We start from the raw sequence: 19,704 nt of genomic DNA on the forward strand, positions 1-19,704 counted from the left end.
TCATTTCATTCACTATAAATACAATTTGGCAGCGTGGATCTGACTAGCGTCCTCACAGCTTGAGCTGGACAGTCATGATGCTTTTTCCCAGTCTTTCAAAGGCCTATCATTACTTTGAAACATAAAAGCTAGTGATGTATAGACATTCTGTCAAGATATAGAACTCTGTGTTATGGTGACATGTCACGTTTAATATCACGACTTCACATCAAACCTTCCTCACACTGTCGAGCCCGCGGTCCAGCGCTCTGATGACATCCGAGCATGTTTGCATTGATGCATGCTTTAGAAAAATCATACAGAAGACAAAAAAAAAAAAAAATGGTGAAAAGAGAGAGAAGATAATTGGTTGAATTTAAATGAGTGTATCTGACATCAGAAGAGGCAGCTTCTGCATCTTTACAGATGCAAAAAATGGTGATCAAAAGTGAGAAATAGTTCAACAGCATAAAGTTTTCAGTTCATGTACATCACACTAAAAAGGCATTTATGACATTTGAAGGTCGTTTAAGTTCTTAAACTCATAAGGAAAAAATCACCCGCAACTTGTCTTCTTTGTCACATAATGTCATATAATCAACAGCGATCTTTTCAACAAAGAGACTTCAACTTATTAATTTTTCCATCTATGCCTGGGCAAAGCCTCCAAATCAACATTCTGACTGGCTGTAATTGCAAAGCCACCATGGTTCGATACACATGACCTTTACTACCTTTAAAGCCATTTCCATTTCATACAAAAATGTCCTGTTAATTGCAAAAAGGGGAATAATTTGTTCACCATGCAGTGTTTTGAAGACAGTGTAAGAATTCATTTCCATCCTAATTTATCAATGCCATCGTCCAATGCCAAAAACCTTATTTTAAATATTAACATGACTTCCCGTTCAGATGTAATATGGATCCATAGCGTTAGCTCTAGACAAACACTGGGAATTTTTACTGTAAGATTAAAGAGGTCAGTTTTATAATATCTGGTTTCATTTCATATGTGCAGTTTGTGTTTTTGCATATTTGCAATTTATTTAGTTCTGATGTGGGGGGTCCATTATGAACTTTGGATTCCATTCTTTCGCATTTGCTTCTTTTAAAAAAGATACAAAAGATCACTGTTTGCCAGATGAATGTGCTTAAAGTTCAATTCACACAAAAGTGAAAATGTACTCACCTTCAGGCTGTCAAAGATATATCAAAGGTATATTTGTAAAAATAGCATTACATCAGAGTGAATGAGTGCCGTCAGAATGAGAGTCCAAACAGCTGCATAATCCACAAGTAAACCACACAGTACATAAATTATTGTATAGTGAAATAAAAAAATCTATAATTTCGCCTAATCCATTGCTTCATCAAAATGCCAATCAATAATTCATAATAATGCTTCCTCCAGTGAAAAAGTCTATCACATATTTGTTTAGGACCATTTTGGACTGTTTTCACGTGTAACTGGTGTTTGATCTGTGTATATTTCTCTCCTGATTCAGCCAAGACTGCTTTTTCAATGGGGAAATCGCTATTATGGATAATGGACTTCTTGCATCACAAGACATTCTTGACGGCACCCATTCACTGCAGAGGATCCACTGGTGAGCAAGTGATGCAATGCTGAATTTAAACCAAATCTATTCTGATGAAGAACCAAGCTCATCTACATCTCAGATGGCCTGAGAGTGAGTACATTTTAAGGAGAACGATTCCTTTTATTAAGATGAAGCGTAGATTTTTTGGGTGAAATGTGACAGGTTTGGTGAGATACAGTAGCACACTGTACTACCGTTTCATAAGAAACCAGAGGCACGTTGCTTTCTCATCCTTCACCAGCCTTTCATTCCCTCCGGCTGATTTTGTTCCGGTGCAAGCGCGCACTCATCATCAACAAACACCGATGGGCGATTATGGCAGAGAGCTTATCATCAGGCCGCGGCGGCGCAATCAGGAGAGCGCTTGATTGGCTGTCGAAGAGTTCCAGAGGTTCCGATGCCACTGTATATCTGAATCTCTGAGGGCCCATCACGCAATCTTCAGAGTCATCAGGACTTCCTGTAAACAGCATATTAGCCACAAAAATAACCGGCTGATGGCTTTAAAGCTGATGCGTATGACTTGTTTTCTACAGTATTTTGCTATAGTAAAAGAGTTTGAGATTTATAAATACGTACAGCTGCATGTTTGATGTGCATGTATCACAAATATACTGCTCAGAAGCTCGGAGTAAGATGGATTTGAAAGGAAATAAATAAATGTATTCATTCAGGTCACATTCATTTGATGTAAAGTTACAGTAAAGATATTATAATGTTGCAAAACTAATTTAATTCCAAATAAATACTGTTCTTTTGATCTTCCTATTTATTTTCAAATCCTGAAGAAAAAAAAAGTTTCGGTTTCCAGTAAAACATTAAGCAGCACAACTGTTTTCACCATTAATAATAACAATAAATGTTTCTTGAGCAGCAAACCATCATGAGATCATCAGAACGTTTTCTGAAGGATCACGTGACACTGAAGACCGGAGTAATGATGCTGAGAATTCAGCCTTGATCACAGGAATAAATGACACTTTAAAATACATATACACAACTAGAAATGTTCTTTAAAATGTTAATATAATATTAATAAAATAGTAAAATAATATTTAATTAATAAAATAAAATTTCACAACAAAGTTGTTTTTACTGTTTGCAGCATTGGTAAGCATTAGAGACTCCTTTCAAAAAGGTAAAAATCTTTCCAGCCTCAAACTTTTGAACGGTACTGTATAATGGAAATTATAAATTTAAAGTGCTTTTAGAATAAAGGTATTTTCATGAATTCCATGTTGAGGCAAATTGTCACATTTGTTAAATGATGTAATTTAGTAAAGTTTATTACTTGATTAATTATTATTTAATTACCTAATTTCTGAGCTTTTTTTCATGTGTTCGAGTTTTGCCTTAGAAATAGGATATAACAAATTTTTTTTAAAATTCAAAACAACTTACCCCATACGGTGCGATAACATCCCTCTTATAGAAGCAAATGTCAATATTTGTTCTGTATATTTTTGTTGAGCAATACAATCTTCAATGTTGTTTCCATGTTAATATTATAGTTAATACTTTGAAACTGTCTTTCAGTACTTACCCGATCCCTAGTAATATTCCCTGCTGTAAGAACTGTGACAACTAGCCCCGGTCTCACTTATTACATGTGAAAAGAATGCCATGTGCGATGAGTTCATTAAATTAGGTTTATTTACTGAAGTTTTCTTGAACATAGTTTACCATGCAGTCTAACAGTAGCTATTTATCCACGTCATGTAACACAAAACAGGAACACGACCATGAAGTAATATGACATCATTATACACCAGAGTTTGAACGTACAGTTTACATATTTACAGATGCCCATTCGTCATTCTCAGCCTTGCCACACGTCTGCTTTCTCACCGATCACAGGACACACGAGGGGGTGAAGCAGTGTTTTAACAAAATTTAGTAACTGCAAGGCACAAAATGTTTATACATTTCTTTGTTTATCAGGGAGTAAAAAAAAATCTGCCAAAGATCACATGCCACACAACATCACACAACCGTCGTGTTGCATAGAAACTGTGGCGCTACTTCAGTAACGTGAAGCCTGTTTGATAGCCTCCACGTGAGAGACCACAACGTCACGTCTCATCCGAGACTGATTAGGACCACATTACTGATTGATGGGGCGACCCTCAAACAACATGCCTAGACGCTTCAGCATGAAACAGCTGAACCTGCTTAGATATCGCTAGCTGGCTGATCAGGTTCAGTATCGTCAGGGATATGATAGAAGAGGTTTATGTGTACATTAGCCGTGTACTTTTAGAAAGGGTCGGGATGGTGGAAGACTGGTGAGGTGGCTCAGTCTCATGTGGAGCTAGAGGTGGGGGTCACCAGGAGAGCAAAGGTCACAGGTAAATAGTTAAGCAGCCAGGAGGAAGAGGATGAGGGTGCTGAGGATGAAGGACTTAGATCTCTAAAGTGCCAGACTAATGGCCCATGCACTAACATCCATTTAGGTGTCCGCTCCAGACCTCACATCACTATCCACACGTGGAGTGTCAGAACCTCAGAGAGACTCCACTGGGTCAGTCAGGGTTTACACACAGGTGTGGCAAGACTTCCAGAGAATCTCTAAAAAAAAAAAAATTTAGATTTAGAAAAAGATTTAGTAAAATTGAAGTAACTGCAAACTCACAGATCTTAAATCCAGAACACATTTACACAGCATACTTATCGCTTTAAGAGCCTATATGCGTGTGTGTGTGTGTGTGTGTGTGTGCTCTTGTTTTTGTGACATATCAGGACACAACTCTGTATAATGACATGGGTATGACACAGGTATTACAAGGAGAGGGTGACTTATGAGGACATAACCCAACACTTATAAATCATACAGAATTAGTTTTTCTGAGAAAGTAAAAATGCACAAAGTTTCCGCTGAGGGTTAGGGTTAAGTGTAGGGTTGGTGTAGGGCCATAGAATAAACAGTATGTACAGTATAAAAACCATTACGCCTATGGGATGCCCCCACTTTTCACAAAAGCAAAACACAACAATCTAAATCTAGCACATAATTAATATACATGTATACATACAATATAAAAATATATACAAAACATATGTTATAAAATGTATAAACAATATAATTTTTTATATTATTTTCTCTCTTACTCTCCCAGATCTATTTATGTAATGAAATATAATTTAATGAAACATGGTTAAATATATAATTATAATAATAAAAGTGAAATATAATATTTAATATAAATAAAATAATACAAATGTAATATTGCATGTAAATAAATAATAAACATTTAAATATATTTATATTTTGTAAATATATAAGTCAACAAATGATATGCTGGATTTAATTTGTTTTTAATCAACAACTTTGACATTAACTATTTAATTAATTTCTATGTATTTGCAATTAAGGAAATTCCACTTCTTACCATTGCATTTCAACGTCTTGTCTACAACTGAATTTAAATTCACTTCCACGGTACAGAATGAAGCTAATGATGGTGTTATATGTGCAAGATGTTATATGACCAAGACATTATAAGTCAAATGAATTGCATTGCATTTGATTGGAGTGTTTGTTAGTTTGGCTCAGGTCTTCTCTGTGTCATGTGACACTGCAGTGCATTTGACTGTGCAGTGTGAGCTGAACCCACAATGACCGCAGGGCTGACATCATAGTGTCTGTAGAGACAGATAGTTGGCTCTCTCTGCTGTTTACCGTGTCCCTGAAGCCTCGGGCGCTTGCTGAAATGTGTCCGACTCACCAACTCCCAACAATCTTCAAGATGACCTTCCCTTTGTATCACATAACCATCATTATTTTCTTTATTTATGTATATGGTGGTTACAGACCAAAACTTACATTTTCTTAGAAATATTTGCAAAGTGTTAGCTAGCCGCAGGGCTGTGCATCATTCAGAACTGCCTTCAAAATTTATGCTCATGAACTGGAAGGAAGACAAGTCCTAAAAACCAATCCAGTACGAGCTCAAGTTGGTTTTCCATCTGTTAATTCCACCAGATTACAATGTGTCGTATATTGTTGCAGTCAGGAAATTTATTTGAGACTAAGAAAGCAGCATTCTTTAAAGTTTTCCATCTGCTGGATATGCTTTTCATCAAGAGAAATGATTGCCGACCGACACACGTTCATTATTTCAGCCCTGCGCTGATGAGGCCACAGCAGCGACCGAGAAAGAGACAGTAAGAGAGAAAGACGGAGAAAAATGGGAAGACAATTCCAAGGCTAACCCCACTGGATATATAGACCACGTTACGTAATGAATGCTTTTCAAACCAATTTACTGGTAAGGGAGTCATCATGTAGAAAGTACAGTGGTCTATAATTTAAACCATAACACTGCCGGTCCAGACCAGGCATTTGCGTCATCCAGAAGTGAGCCTTTGGGTTTTTATCAAGCAGAATTTCACAAGCAATAAACAATGGAAAAACACAAAACAGGCTCATTTCAAAACACACTACTAATAAATCATGCTAACGTGCAGTATGGAGTGCAATGGAAAATGGGGTTGTTTGCAATGTAACGCTTGACGTGGAAAAGACCCCGTGGCTGTTTTTCAGCAGTGCGGCAGAAGTGGCTGGGAGGGAGAGGTTGTGTGTGTTGAAGCGAGTCCTATAGCACCTACCTTGACCTGAGGCCTGCTGCTGACTCTACTCCTTCCTGCAGATGAGCTATGTGTCTGTGGACCGCTGATCTGAGCCCTGCAGCCCTCCGCAACACCAGCGCTGCTCTCTGACCTTGCCAGCTGGAAGAGAGAGAACAAGAGAAATGTTGCCTTCATCATTTAGTCCTATCTATCCGTCTATCTATCTATCTATCTATCTATCTATGTGTATATATATATATATATATATATATATATATATATATATATATATATATATATATATATATTATTAATTAAATTACATTAAATCAAATTAAATTAAATTACATTAAATTGTTCTTTGAACAAAAACAACAAAAATTATGATTGTTTGCAGACAGGTTTCGCAAACACTTATTCACTGGAAAAGTATTTACAGAAAGTCAATCTAAAAATGTCTTAATTACCTAAAATGTTCTAAAATTAGCTGTCTTTGAAACCTAAATTAGAATAAAATCAAGAAAATATTTTAACATTAAAAAATATCACCTATATAAAAATATTTCACCTGTTTGCATTTGCACTGTTGTTATATGATTTATTTGGCAGTATTCTCATATAAATGCTAGACATTTTTCTAAATTTAATCTATACCAATAAAGAACATTGAATTGAAAAGCAGATAAAAAGAGATCAGAAGCATAAAGAAACATGAAAAGATTGAGTTTGGAGTTGAAAATATGAAGGTGGTAATAGTTCCTTTCTTTTTCATATAAACCATCCAGTTATTTTAATGAAATCAATATGTCCATATGAGTACAAACACTGAAATTCAATCGATGACTTAAATAAAATTAACTTAGTGTTTTCGGTCTCAATGATTAGCTCTAAAGTAGGAACTTAATTCGCCTGATATAAGGTCAAACGCAGGGTTTGCAGACAGAGTTGGAAGCAAGCAGGGAGAAGTTTGCATATGAAATAGAAAACTACTTAAAAAGAGCACAAATACATGCTAATTCAGTCATGAAATTAAGTAATGATCCTCACCGCATTCTTGCTTATGAATCATAATATAATCTGACTGATTATGATTATTCTGTTCTGTAGACCTTAAAATTTTAAATCTACGCCTGCAAATCCTTCTTCCATTAGCACTTCAGGGGTAAAACGGCGGGGAGGGGTGAGAGGGGGTGAGAGAATGAATAAAAATCCCCTCTTAAATATTTAGTCAACGAGATGAATTCAGCAGAAACGCACACCGCTCTCATTACAAGCAGATAGAGTGCGGTGTAATGTCGAAACACACCTGCTTATGAGTCGACTTGGCTTCCTGTAGAGAGCGGCGCCCTTTTCCGACGTTCTTCTGTTTCATCAACTGTGAAGCAGGAGCCCTTTCATCGCTATCAGTCTTCCTTATCAGCGGACAGTTAATTTTGGGATTAATATAAAGGCTGCCATCCTCTTTTAAAGGATTTGTAGTGGAGCAAGAGACTCTTATCTTAGTCATTACAGGGGAAATATTGGATTCAAGCATTTTAGTATCTGCAAAACATTCAACAGTATCTATCGGGGTTTCACATGGTAAAGGATTAAGATAAGGCGCCTCATTATGGCACTCTGGCTGGCTACCAGCTACACTTCCTTGAGAAATACCATGTGCTTTTTGGTATTCATCGCAGCCCGATGAAAGTGCTGGGCTCGGGAGACTGGCCGGCTCTATTAGTTTGGCAGCGTGTCTTGTGGGCCGTTTGCTAATGGACATGCTGTAACAAAGAGGAGGGCCCAAGTACACTTCCTCGGTGCAGGCCTCGAAGAGCGGCTCTTCGTCACGGATATCTGGCGTACTCGAAAGAATCGGGGTGCTGCTCTTGTCCTCCGCGCAGGTGCTGACCTCTCCGCAGTCACTGTCATGCGAGGACAGGGACAGGTAGGAGTAGAAGTCACCCTTGCGCAAATGGATAAGGCGATGGGAGTGCTCGAGGACCTTCTCTCTGATCTGAGATACAGACGTTGGGCTACACACCTCCGTAGGCTGCTCTGCCTGGGCCTCTTTGGTCTTCAGGGCCACAGATGTCATGTCAATGATCTCCATCACAAAGTCATGGACACTGTCACTCTTGGCCTCTTCGGAGATCAAAGCAGGGTGGTTGCAGCTCTCTGAAGAGCTTTCTTGATGGTTCTCGTGAACGTCATTCAGAAAGGCAGCGAGTTGATTCTGTCGGCTATGAACGTGTGCAGATAACCCTGAATACTCATCTCTGGGAGAGATGGAGGGCGAGGGAAGATGGGAATTGTGACAGGGCAGCTCGCCTTTCAACTGCCCTTCCAAGGAGCTCAAGCTCAACTGTTCGCATGAGGATGGAGAGGTGGCAGTCACCATACCGCTTTTGACGCCATTGGCAGCATCCACCACGTAACAGTTTTTAAACGATTCCCCTTTCTTGGTTAGCAGACTTCCCTCTTCCCTCAGCAGCTCATCGTCTTCATCCTTTCCTTTGATGTGAGTGCTTTCGACATTCCCATTCTCCATGTCATCCACGAAGTGGTTGATATAGCTCCTGGTGGCGTCCCTTCGGTTGCCATCCACCTCCTGTTCCCCGAGGTGCTCGATTTTAGTATTAGTGTTGGCTTCCATGAGTTTCAACATGGACCGACTGAGAAAGTGACGATCGTTTGCGGTCTTAACTGGTGAGACGATGTCTTTAGACATGGTGCCACACTGTAGCTCATCCACTAGATCTGCCTCATTTTTCTCTTTACTCTGGGATCTAGGCTTCATCCAGTTTTGAAACTCACCCTTTATATAATCCAGCCCAAGAGCGAGGGAACCTTCAATGTACTCCTCCTCTGAGGTTACACTGGAATCGTCGTCTTTAATACCAAGCTCTTCTTCTGTGAGTGTCAGAGTGGAGCTGGAGAGAAGATCGCTGTCATCCTCGTCGTCAGTACAGGCTGAAGTGCAGGAAACGTTGACAACCATACTAATGCTTGCATCGGTTTCGTCGGTTTGTTGCTGGCTGCGGCAATTTTTACGGAAGGATGCATTGGACTCTGCAGCCACGCAGCGGTTCATTTGCACAGCTAGGTCCTCAGATGCCACAGACAAGTCCTCGGTGCTGCTCAGCTCCGTCAGGGAGGCTGCTGAGCTCTCGTTAATGGAGGAGGGAGCTCCAGCCGAGCGTGACCCATGCCACAGTGAGCTGCTCTGGAGCGTTACATCAGAGACGCTCCGTGTCATCTTCATTTCAAGAGGGCTTTGGATGTTCTCAAGGCGTTTTAGAAGTTCCAGAGTTCTTCTGCTGAGTTCCCCTGTGGGCTCCACAGTCGATTCAATGTCCCTCAGTCTTTCCTTACTGCCCGTGTCCTCTGTGCTCTTACATGGAGGGAGCAAACTTTCCAGGGAAGTGCTACGAGTCAGTGCTTCTTTGCTCGATGGAAATAACTCCCCTACTGTGAAAAGAGAGTCAAGAGAAGACCCCTGGGATAGCTGCGTGAACTCCTTTTGGAGCTTTTGGTGTGTAGTCACCCTTTCATCATCTCCGCTCATGTTGAGATATTTATCATTAGCCTCTTGGCTTAGCCCAAAGCTGTTGGCATAAATCTTCATTGGCTCCTTGCGGTGTTTCTTCCTGCTTTCTCCACCATCTTCTCTCTTCTTTCTAACAATATGCCATTGCTGGTCTCTCTGCCCAATGGTAAGACTGTCACCAAATTCTGCACACTTGTTGGCACGCTCCAAAACTCTGTCTATGTCTTCATCTGACACTCTGTCTCCATCTTCTCTGGTAGGAGGAGTGAGAGTAACACAAACTTTTGGATCATCGCTCTGGAAGAGCAGGCAAACCTCAGAGTTACCTGTGGTCTCCATGTCCCCTTCACTAACTATCCCACTTTCGCTCTCCGATCTCCTGGCTGAATCTGATAGCAGCTCCTGCTTCCCCTTCAACAGGTCACCCATAATGTCAGGTAAGGATTCGGCAGAGGAGAAGGAGGAATCCACGCTCAGCCGCTTCAAAAGTGACTGTTGGGATTTGGTTGATGATGATTTGTGATTATATTGGGGTTGTTGGTAGAGTTCAACATTATGCAGACTGTACACCTGATAAACACGAGAAGATTCTGGATTCAGTTCTGCAGAGCTCAAGGCTGCTCCGCACCGTGTGTCATTTGGGCATGACTCGGTGAGATTTGAATTCTCCTTTGGGGAAATAAGTTGTGATTTAGATCCAGGCTTTTGTTCATCTTCACGGTCATGTGTTTCCAGATCACAGATGGTCATGTCCATTTCGTCCCACTCCCAAGAGTCTTCTGTCTGGCCATGGAGCTCCATGAGAGAAGGCTCAACGAGGTTCTCAGGGACCTGAAAAAGGGAGAGAAAAAGACGTCAGGGGCACCGAAATACTTGGTTGGACTTTTAATTAGATCAAATGCAAAGTTAATCTATGACAAATAGGTTTTTGCTTAGATATGGGCATTCAGCACAGGGCATAATTACACAAATTGCTTTGCTTCTTGTTCAAGCAGGAAGAGTCTATTTAAATGATCCTCTTTATCTCATTAATCTAATAAACTGGCAAATCTAACACTTGCTTTGTATGTCATATATCCCATAAAATGAATTTTTATTAGATTTCTGTTTATTCTCTTTCTGCTGATGAGGAAAATACTAATGCACAGGCTTGGATCGCTAGTGCATGATAAAAACCCTTAACTGTGAGAACAATCAATCAGTCTAATCAAATAAAAATTATTTCAGTTAGCTGCCTCAGCTAACATTTGTATCCCGACTGCAGCACATAACGTTTTAATCAGATAGACTAATTATAACCTTTAGCTATGCCATTACAAGAGTCATTTTGCCACTTTGTGGAAGGTTAAACTACTGTCTAGTATGGCCTGAGATTTTTGACTAAAAAGCGTGCATTGTATCTGCTACACTTCAGTTTGGGAGTGAAATCATCTAATAACTTGACAGTGTCAATTAAAGTTCTTCTGAAACCTTTTTTACCACTTTTTCACTGGTTTACTACTCCCTTAAGAGCAGGTGAAAGTTAACTTAAAAACCATTATGTCTTTCGTTGACCTTCAAACAGAATTCATGATATTCTTTTTTTTTTTTTGTAAACAGAGTAACGATTGGATTTTTTTCCAGACACCAGACTTGTGAGCAAGGCCTCTTGAAGCATTCAACAGTCAGCTATTTCATCATCTCACAAGGTGTACTGTATTCACAAAAACAAACTCTCCCTATTATTTATCTCTTCCTTTCTTCTGCGCCCGCAAAAAGTGAAATTGCACTTCAGCCCTGCAAGGTCAAGCTGAGCGAGGGGCGAGTAATTTGTCTTCCCTGTGTAAGTGAGTGGACGCTCACAAACAGGTTGCTGGGCTTTTCCGCGTGAAGCACGCAGCCTCCCCAGAGCCCTGCTGCTGCCATGCAGGAATGCACAACATCTACATGACAAAAGGCGAAGTCTAGCCCTCGGCCCACTCGCCCGTTTAACACGCACTGTAACGGTCCCACACATACAATAAGAGACTAGTTAAGGGTTCCGTTTTCAGGATGGGAAGTCTTTTTATATGGCAGTGAACACAGAATGTGCACATGTTATGTTCTTTAAGAGACTACTTCCTCCCTTTCAGTGCAGGATGGGGACACATGATCAAGCTATTTCATTGCTATGGGTTACTCAGTATACATTAAGGACAGCCAGTTATTTCTGAAAGCATATGTAATCGACTGAGTTCACAGTACAGTGAGTATCTAGGGAGCGCATCTAGCCACTGTTCTCTTACTATGTGTATTCAAGAATAATATGTGGCCACTTTCCCTGCCTTATACATCATTCTTATTGCACTGTTACAGCGGCGCTGCACTATATTATTGGAACTAGTGTATTTCTGCTTAACAAATTGTTCTGGACAGATTCCTTTGAGCACAGCAACATGTAAGGAGATCTCTGAAGAGCCAATTCAATGGGTTCAATAAAATACATAGCAGAACATTGGTTTTCAGAATTATAATTGTATTAGGAAGGAGTCTCCTTACTGATACAGTATTTAAATGTATTGTTAAAGATTAAGACATTTTTATACAAAATAACTGCATTAAGGACATGATAGATGCCTACTTGGCGAATTAATCATGTAACATAGTAAAATAATTCCCCCACACTATTGGTCAAACTATTTTTCAGTCATTACATTCATTCAAGCATGAAAACAACAATAATAATAAAAAACATAAAAAAACAGACATTTTAGGCAATTTCACTAAAGCTCACTAAACAGTTATGCCACTTTACACTATCTGCACTAGTATAGCTCTGTACCATGCATATTTAAATGACACAATTTACTTATAGACTGCACATTTTTTAGCATGATGGAAAATAGGAGGTTAACAATTGTGTTTAATTAAAGGAGGTGTTTGTGTGTATTTGCAAGATGGGAAATTGCATCATGCAACTAGCATTTTTGAACTTGTTTGTACCGATTTGCATAATTCCTTTAGTGAATTAGGTGCTAAATAATGCAAACAGAGCACACAACTACTTTTTTAAAAACAATATACAGTACATGTTATGCATTCTAGCCACTCCACCACATACACAATTAAACCGTCCATAGTGTGGATACTGAGACAGCACTACCTGTGCATGCATCACCCTGTTTATATTCACAACGTATGTTATCTTGTTTACTTGTAACTGTAGTGTAAAGCATATGTGACCTGGTCTCTGCCCAGCGAGCGTTTCAGTCTGGTCTGCCACTGAAGGACCTGCATGACGATGGCCTCCCAACGTCTCTCCAGGTTGACCTGCAGCAGCTGCAGCGACTGGCGCTCTGCCTCTGAGCTCTGATGTTCAGGCCCATCCAGCAGCCTCTGACAGAGCCTCAGCACGGAGGAGATGCCCTTCCGTCTGCCCCGCACCTCCATACACAGAGCCTGCAGAGACAGGAGCAGGTCAGTCCTCTCATGCACTCATAGACTGTGTTAGTCAACAGGGTTCAACATCCCTGTCGTCAGGTTAAGGGCAGGGTTTCAAATGGTAATGCCAGAGAATTTGATGAATGAAAGCTTAACTTTGACTTAACTCCAAAAGCTTAACTTTGAAACTGCAGTTTGTGAACATACAAGCCAAGAACAAACCCAAATAATAAAACTAAACACCCTGAATAACAGAAATGAATTTAAAAACCTTGATTAAAAGCTGAAATGAAAACAAAAAAATTGCTGTTTAAAAAATAAATGAGACTAAGAAACACTCTAAATGATAGATTAAATACAGCAATAATCTTTATACAACAAACCTTAATAATACAACTAAAAACACAATAACTGATAGACATGAATGCAAAAAAAAACTAAATTAAAACAAACAACTGATAAAACCTGTAATAAAAACCAAAATAATAAATCAGAAACAGTGATAAAAATTAATACAAAAAACATTTATCGAAGGATGTTTAAAAGACATAAATAATAAATTCATTAAATAAAAATAGAAAAAAGAAATAGGTGTATACAAATAAAATTAAACTAAAAACTGATAGAAATGAATACAAAAGGAAAAAAAATATAAAAGTAAATTGAGCCAAAAAGACATAATTAAAGTAAAGTAAATTGCTACAAAAAGACCAGCGCAGGGAAGTCTGGGAACACTTGATTCATTTAATGACTCAAATGAATCAGTGAATCATTTTTTGGAGCTGGTTCATTGACTTGAACAGTTCAAATGGAACAATTTGCTATAACGGATCAGATTAGTTTGTAGAAGCTTTTTTACATTTAGTTTTCAATTCTGTTCAGAACGAATGATGCATAAATTCAATTTAATTGTTTTTCTTTTCTACAACACATTTACATAAGGTTTCTTATAAGACTCTTCTAATAAGGTCCAATACACAACGCAAAGTAGCAAAAATAGTGAGACTCACACTACAATACACCTGTAAGTTCAAAAACTGTTTGCAACAAAAAAATATAGTACAGTCTATAAAAATAACTTTCAATGAACTATTCTCCACCATTTGCCACAACTGCTACACAGGGTTTATTGCTAACATGCATGTGAACTCACAGCACCTCAGAGCCACTCAGAGTTTCTGTGGCATGAATGAACATAGTAAATGAAGAGAGAGAGAGAGACAGATAGATAGAAAGAGAGACTCCTGTGCACTTGATGAGGTCTCCACAACAATTCAGCCTGTCAGGAGCGTGTAAATCACATCCCCCTCTCCCCATAAACACGACAGAATTAAATATTTAAAGGCCAAAGCTGCACTCCCGTGCTTCGGTGTCCAGCTATGACACTTGTTTAATGAAACCGCCAGAGCATACAGACTCTCCCAAAGACGACCACGCTGGAACACAGACCACAAACGCACGTTCTAGAGGGGCTGAAGGGACGAAAACATTCAGAGAACAATTTATGCAAATCCCGCCAGCCCAAAAAAGCACCGCCTTACATTTTCTGTACGTTTTTCAATAAATATTAAACACTATTACATTTAAATTGGATTTTATTTTTCCTGGAGTGCTCGGCTCCTCTGTTTTAGCATATTTCCCTCTCCCGTGTCTTTTAAACAGGTAATGAGACTGTAAAATGCAATGGCAGCGCGCCGGAGAGGAGGCCGAGGTGCGAACGTGTTGATAGAGTTGAAACTTTGACAGACAGAAATGTGGGAGGTGATGGAAACTCAAATAGCACTCAAATGGACACTGTTTTTCAATGGCGTACGGTGTCTGGGAAATGTAGTGGCCTGGTCTTCTAAAGACACATTTAAATAGTTGATGGTAAAATACTGTAGCTCTTCGACTTATAGATATCGTTCAGCCTGTAGTAGCAGCTTCTGATACAAGCACAAAAAACAGGAAAACTAGGTGAAATTTTATTTTCCCACTGCATGTCAGAAAGACTTCACCACGTGGTAATAGAATAGAATAAGACAGTGTACTTTGTCTTATTTCCCAGCTAAAACATCTTATAACAAGGTAAATTTACTTGAGAAGCAGCACTGCATAAAATATTAAGACTTGTTTTATAGATTGTCTTTTCAATGCTAGTTTTAAGGACTTTTAGATATTTTTAGTGAAAAGGGTTTAAAAAGACTAATTAAAAGGGAAATGTGCATGACATATTCGTTTTATTTATTTTTATCTTTTTTAAATTTTTATTTTGCAATTAGTTCGGTTTCTGGTATGTCTGCCAGCTCTGAAAAGCTGAAAAGAAACCACTGAGAAATTTTAACTGAAGTATGTTACAGACATTTCATGAACACCCAAAGAATTAAAAAATTCGGCATTTGATTAAGATTTATTATAATTTTTCTTTTTTTTCTTAATGGGCTATTAGAATTCAAAATGAAATGAAACTGAATTTGTGAAACATTACTTGAAAGACAATGTGATATAATAAAGCATTCCTTTTAATTCTATAAATAAATTCTAAAGGTTGGTCAACATGCAGTCTAAGTGAACATATATTCAATTTAGAATAAATTGCGATATGGACCACACATTAATCTAACAGTTGAAATGTCTGTCTCAGTCTCTAAACTATAACTTCACCCTTCAGATATGTCAATGAAATACAAGTGACAATGTTCAATCATGCTCTCAGATTAAACTGCACAAAACATGAAACTACATCATTGCACAATGAGGTTCCAGAAATATGATGCTGTTTCTGCATTTTGGAAGAGGAATAGTATAGTACAATGCACCAATATTTGCTAAAAAGCTTTTTTGTTTTTCCTCCAGTATGTGAGTCCACACAATGACTTTGTTTCAGAGACACAAACCAGCACTGAGACTGAAATGCTGGCGGGGGGCCAGAGGGCCCTGGTGCCTCAGTCAGATATCAAAACACCAGAACAGCATACTGTGAAAGAAAAATCACAAATAAATCAGAAGTGTCTCGATGGTTTCTCCTAGCAAGCAATGAGACAACATGGAAACTCCAGTTTCACAACACATCTCAGTAATGTGCAGACATCTTTATATGAACGCAAACATTCCTCATCAAATTCTCTCAGAAACCACTGATCTGAGCTGCTTCATACATTAAAACTCTACATTTCTGACTTTTGAATTCGTATTTGCATTCAAAGCCACTGTAAAATGCAGAACATGCACACTGGTGACTCTAAATACTCTAATAAATGTTTTGAGCAACTTTAAATAACCAACAATTAGACCAGTAAACTACAAACCTTGCAAACAAATTGCTTTTTCATTATTTAGCATTATTACAGTAAAGAAAAACTAAAATGAAAACTGAATGACTTGGAACATAAGTTGAAAAAAATTAATATTTTCATGCAGCAATAGTAACAAAAATAAATCAGAATATAATCTAATTATAAAAACAATCAATTATTTAGTTGTAGTTTTTGATGCATGATATAATATCAAATTTTACAATCAATCTGCATAACAAATAAAAATGTTACTAGACAGCGATAACACTAAATTAACACATGAACTTTGGCAGCCAAGAAAGTATAACAATAAATTTTATAAAAACAAAACAAACTGAAACTAACAATGACAGGGTGAAACCAAAAGAAATAAAACAGAAATACAAACCTTTATTTAAAAATCCTGAATTTTTGGAAGTCGACTATACATAAATAGAATATTGTGAGAAACCAAACATAAAAAGCTACCCTTGAGCTGGCCATCCACTGTAAGAACATTCGAGATTGCGGGCGGATCATCTATAAGGTGCTTTTTAATAAAGCTATCAGAGGATCAGCCGCCTGGTGTCGTGCTTAGGCGCTAACACAATCTCCAGAACGGCAGTACGACTATTCTCTCGTCTCACTCCCCTGGCTATCATGTGGCTAAATCCATCTGGTGTACAGTATTAATCTACAGGTCTCTCGCTATCAGAGTCTGTAATCACACCTGAGGCGGAGAGCCGAGCCGTGAAGATGCATGTGTATTACACCGACCTCCCAAGAGTGTTCCTCCAAAAACTGCTTATCTCTTTATTCAGCACAAAATGAGAACAGACGCAGCCTAAAGCCTTTAAACTCCAATTCCACATCTCTCCCTCCCACTTAATTTCATTAAAATCTAAGCCTTATGATATTCTGACATTTTTTCCATGCGACTTAAGTGCGAGAACAGTTTAAATGACGCGTGCTGATGCGCTTTCCATAGGATTAGAAAAAAAGCCAGACGCCAGGCTCTGCTCGTTTCGTTTTGGGGGGTATTTGTTTCCCGCTCTCCGGCGGGAAAACCAGCGCACACTTCATCTCGCTCTTTACAGCCGCAGCAATTTTAACATTTTCAATTAATCTCGGCGAGATTGAGGAGCGGAGCCCCAAATCCCCTACAGTGACGGCAAGGACACGGCGACGGAGCTCTGACAGTGACCCAGTGGATATTCAATCAATTACCATTAATTAGAAATCTCTGATTAATTCTATTTGTTGATTAAGTCAATTAAAACCACAAGCACTTGTTATCGCAAATGAGTATAACGAATTCATGTTGGCCATTTGTTCCCAGACACATCCCTTTGGCTCTGACCGGCTCGAGTTTCATCAACGGCTGTCAGTCGAGGCCTCGTTCCTGTGTCGCGCTAATAGAGAGAAATCGTACTGCAGAGAGCGGATAGACAATAAAAGCAAACCCAACTGAAATTCGATGTCAGCAGACTGACGCTAGTCGTATAATACAAAAAAATTGAAGGATCCTGTTTTGCATTCTGCCTGACGTGTTCGTTATTTCAAATACGTCTATATTAGCCGTGTCTGAAATGCATTGGTTTGAGTCGGGCTGTCGGTGACCTTCCATAAAGCTTGTCGTTAAAGAAAGCTTATTTTTAATTATTTTTCCCCTTTAAGACAAAAAAACTGACAGTGTTTTCAAAATGAGACTAATGTGTTACGAACGGCAGACGTCGTCTTTACTGCGCTAACGCAAACAAATGGCAGCAAAGTGATAACGCTGCCATCAATGGGGACATTTTCTCATTAGCGCCTGTAAATGAAAGCAAGCGGCATGGACGTATAATGAAAAATACGACTCTATGTGTGCAAGTGTGTGTGCGGCCAGTTGATTGTGTGTGTAATGAACAGGCCTGTCACCTGTCTGCTCCCCATTACTCGCTGATGAGACGCTAACTCTGCGTTAGGCGCTCTCGCACGCCCGTCCCAGAACTGACTTAATGTGGTTAGTGCTTCCAAAGAACAGGAGTTCCTTATTCCTAATCATGGAGAAAGTATTGATATTATATCTGTGCCGTCACATTCAATCAGCCGGACGGGACCCGGAGGATGAGGCCCCGGGGCCCCACGCTGCGGCGAGCTGATCAAAGGTGCCTGAGAGAGACGTGGAGATGGACTCAGACTCGAACGCTATTCAGTCTGGCTTCCATTTAGTCTAATTCTCCTGTGAAATTCCTTTAATGGGAACGTGGTTTGCAGTTTGAGGTGTTTTGAAAGACTCCTGGTGCTGCTTGAAATGACACAACGATCTCTGAAAAAGACCACAATGTTTATGCTACAGAAATGAATAATACTATAATATGAATAATAATATTCATGTGTATTAGATTGATGCTTTTAACCTTGTAGACAATATTGTTCACACCATAAAACATATACACAAAAAGTGTTGAGAAAAAAATAAATTTGTAACTAAATTTTAAATGGAGTATGTGAGTAAGCATTTTTTTAATGCTCATCAAGGCTGCATTTATATTATTTCAATATTACTAAATATTACAATTTAAAATAACTTTGCTGCTTTATTATTGTTATTATCAATGTTGAAAACAGTTAATATTTTTGTGGAAACTGATGCATTTTTGTTCAGGATCCTTTGATGAATAATAAGTATTTATTAGTAATAGAAATCTTGCGTAACATTTAAAATATGTCACTTTTGATTAATTTAATGCTGTCTTGCTAAATAAAAGTACTAATTTATTTTCTTTTGAACGGTAGTGAAAAGTCATCCTTATGAATATGTCAGATATAAGAAAGCATAACATTCTTGACGCCTAGGTAGGAAGCTCACTAGGTTTTGAAACAGAGATTTCTATTTATAGAGATAAGAAATCAGCAGATTTCCAGCTCAGGATACAACAGCTTCTGTAAGTAAAACTATTGTTAACTAATGACCGAAGTTGGCATGCGGTTCCCATCATCTCTCCTCTCCCTGACAGGAAATATCCAACCCTGGGGTTTTAATATCATGAAGGCACACTATTAAAGGGAAGACAGTTATTAATGAAAGAAGTGAAATTGGCAGCCAACCACTCTGAACCGTCTGACCAGAGAAGGTTAAGATACAATAGAGTCTAATTTTAGACAACTCCACTCGCCCCTAGCAAGTAAAGAACTTAATGCTTTTTATTCAGGGGAAAATGGACATTTTTATGATGACATTTTAAAGGGTGACCATACCTGTTACTCATAACGAAGTGTCTCACTATCTCTCCTTTTACACATATTTCAGACTTTTATTGGCATCAGGGATCTACACTGAACAGACTCATTCCAGCAGCTCCAGCCGTGAGATTTAACAGAACACAGA

At 38.7% G+C, this 19,704-nt stretch overlaps 1 protein-coding gene across 3 annotated transcripts in view; it reads right to left on the reverse strand.

Annotated features, from left to right (window-relative positions):
- Positions 1-3,210: 3,210 nt before the first annotated feature.
- Positions 3,211-19,704, reverse strand: part of LOC127976509 (A-kinase anchor protein 6) — a 121,366-nt gene continuing 104,872 nt past the window's right edge. For 2 of the 3 annotated variants that reach the window (XM_052580963.1, XM_052580962.1), the window contains exons 13-16: positions 12,880-13,095; positions 7,456-10,509; positions 6,189-6,308; positions 3,211-4,148 (exon numbers count right to left, since the gene is read on the reverse strand). In XM_052580963.1, the coding sequence (XP_052436923.1) occupies positions 4,107-4,148; positions 6,189-6,308; positions 7,456-10,509; positions 12,880-13,095 (3,432 nt within the window). In that variant the 3' untranslated portion in view covers positions 3,211-4,106. The remainder of the gene's footprint in view (positions 4,149-6,188; positions 6,309-7,455; positions 10,510-12,879; positions 13,096-19,704) is intronic. The other variant, XM_052580964.1, reaches the window with a different exon arrangement.

The sequence above is a fragment of the Carassius gibelio genome, chromosome B17 (genome assembly GCF_023724105.1).
Source record: "Carassius gibelio isolate Cgi1373 ecotype wild population from Czech Republic chromosome B17, carGib1.2-hapl.c, whole genome shotgun sequence".
NCBI classification, from domain to species: domain Eukaryota; kingdom Metazoa; phylum Chordata; class Actinopteri; order Cypriniformes; family Cyprinidae; genus Carassius; species Carassius gibelio.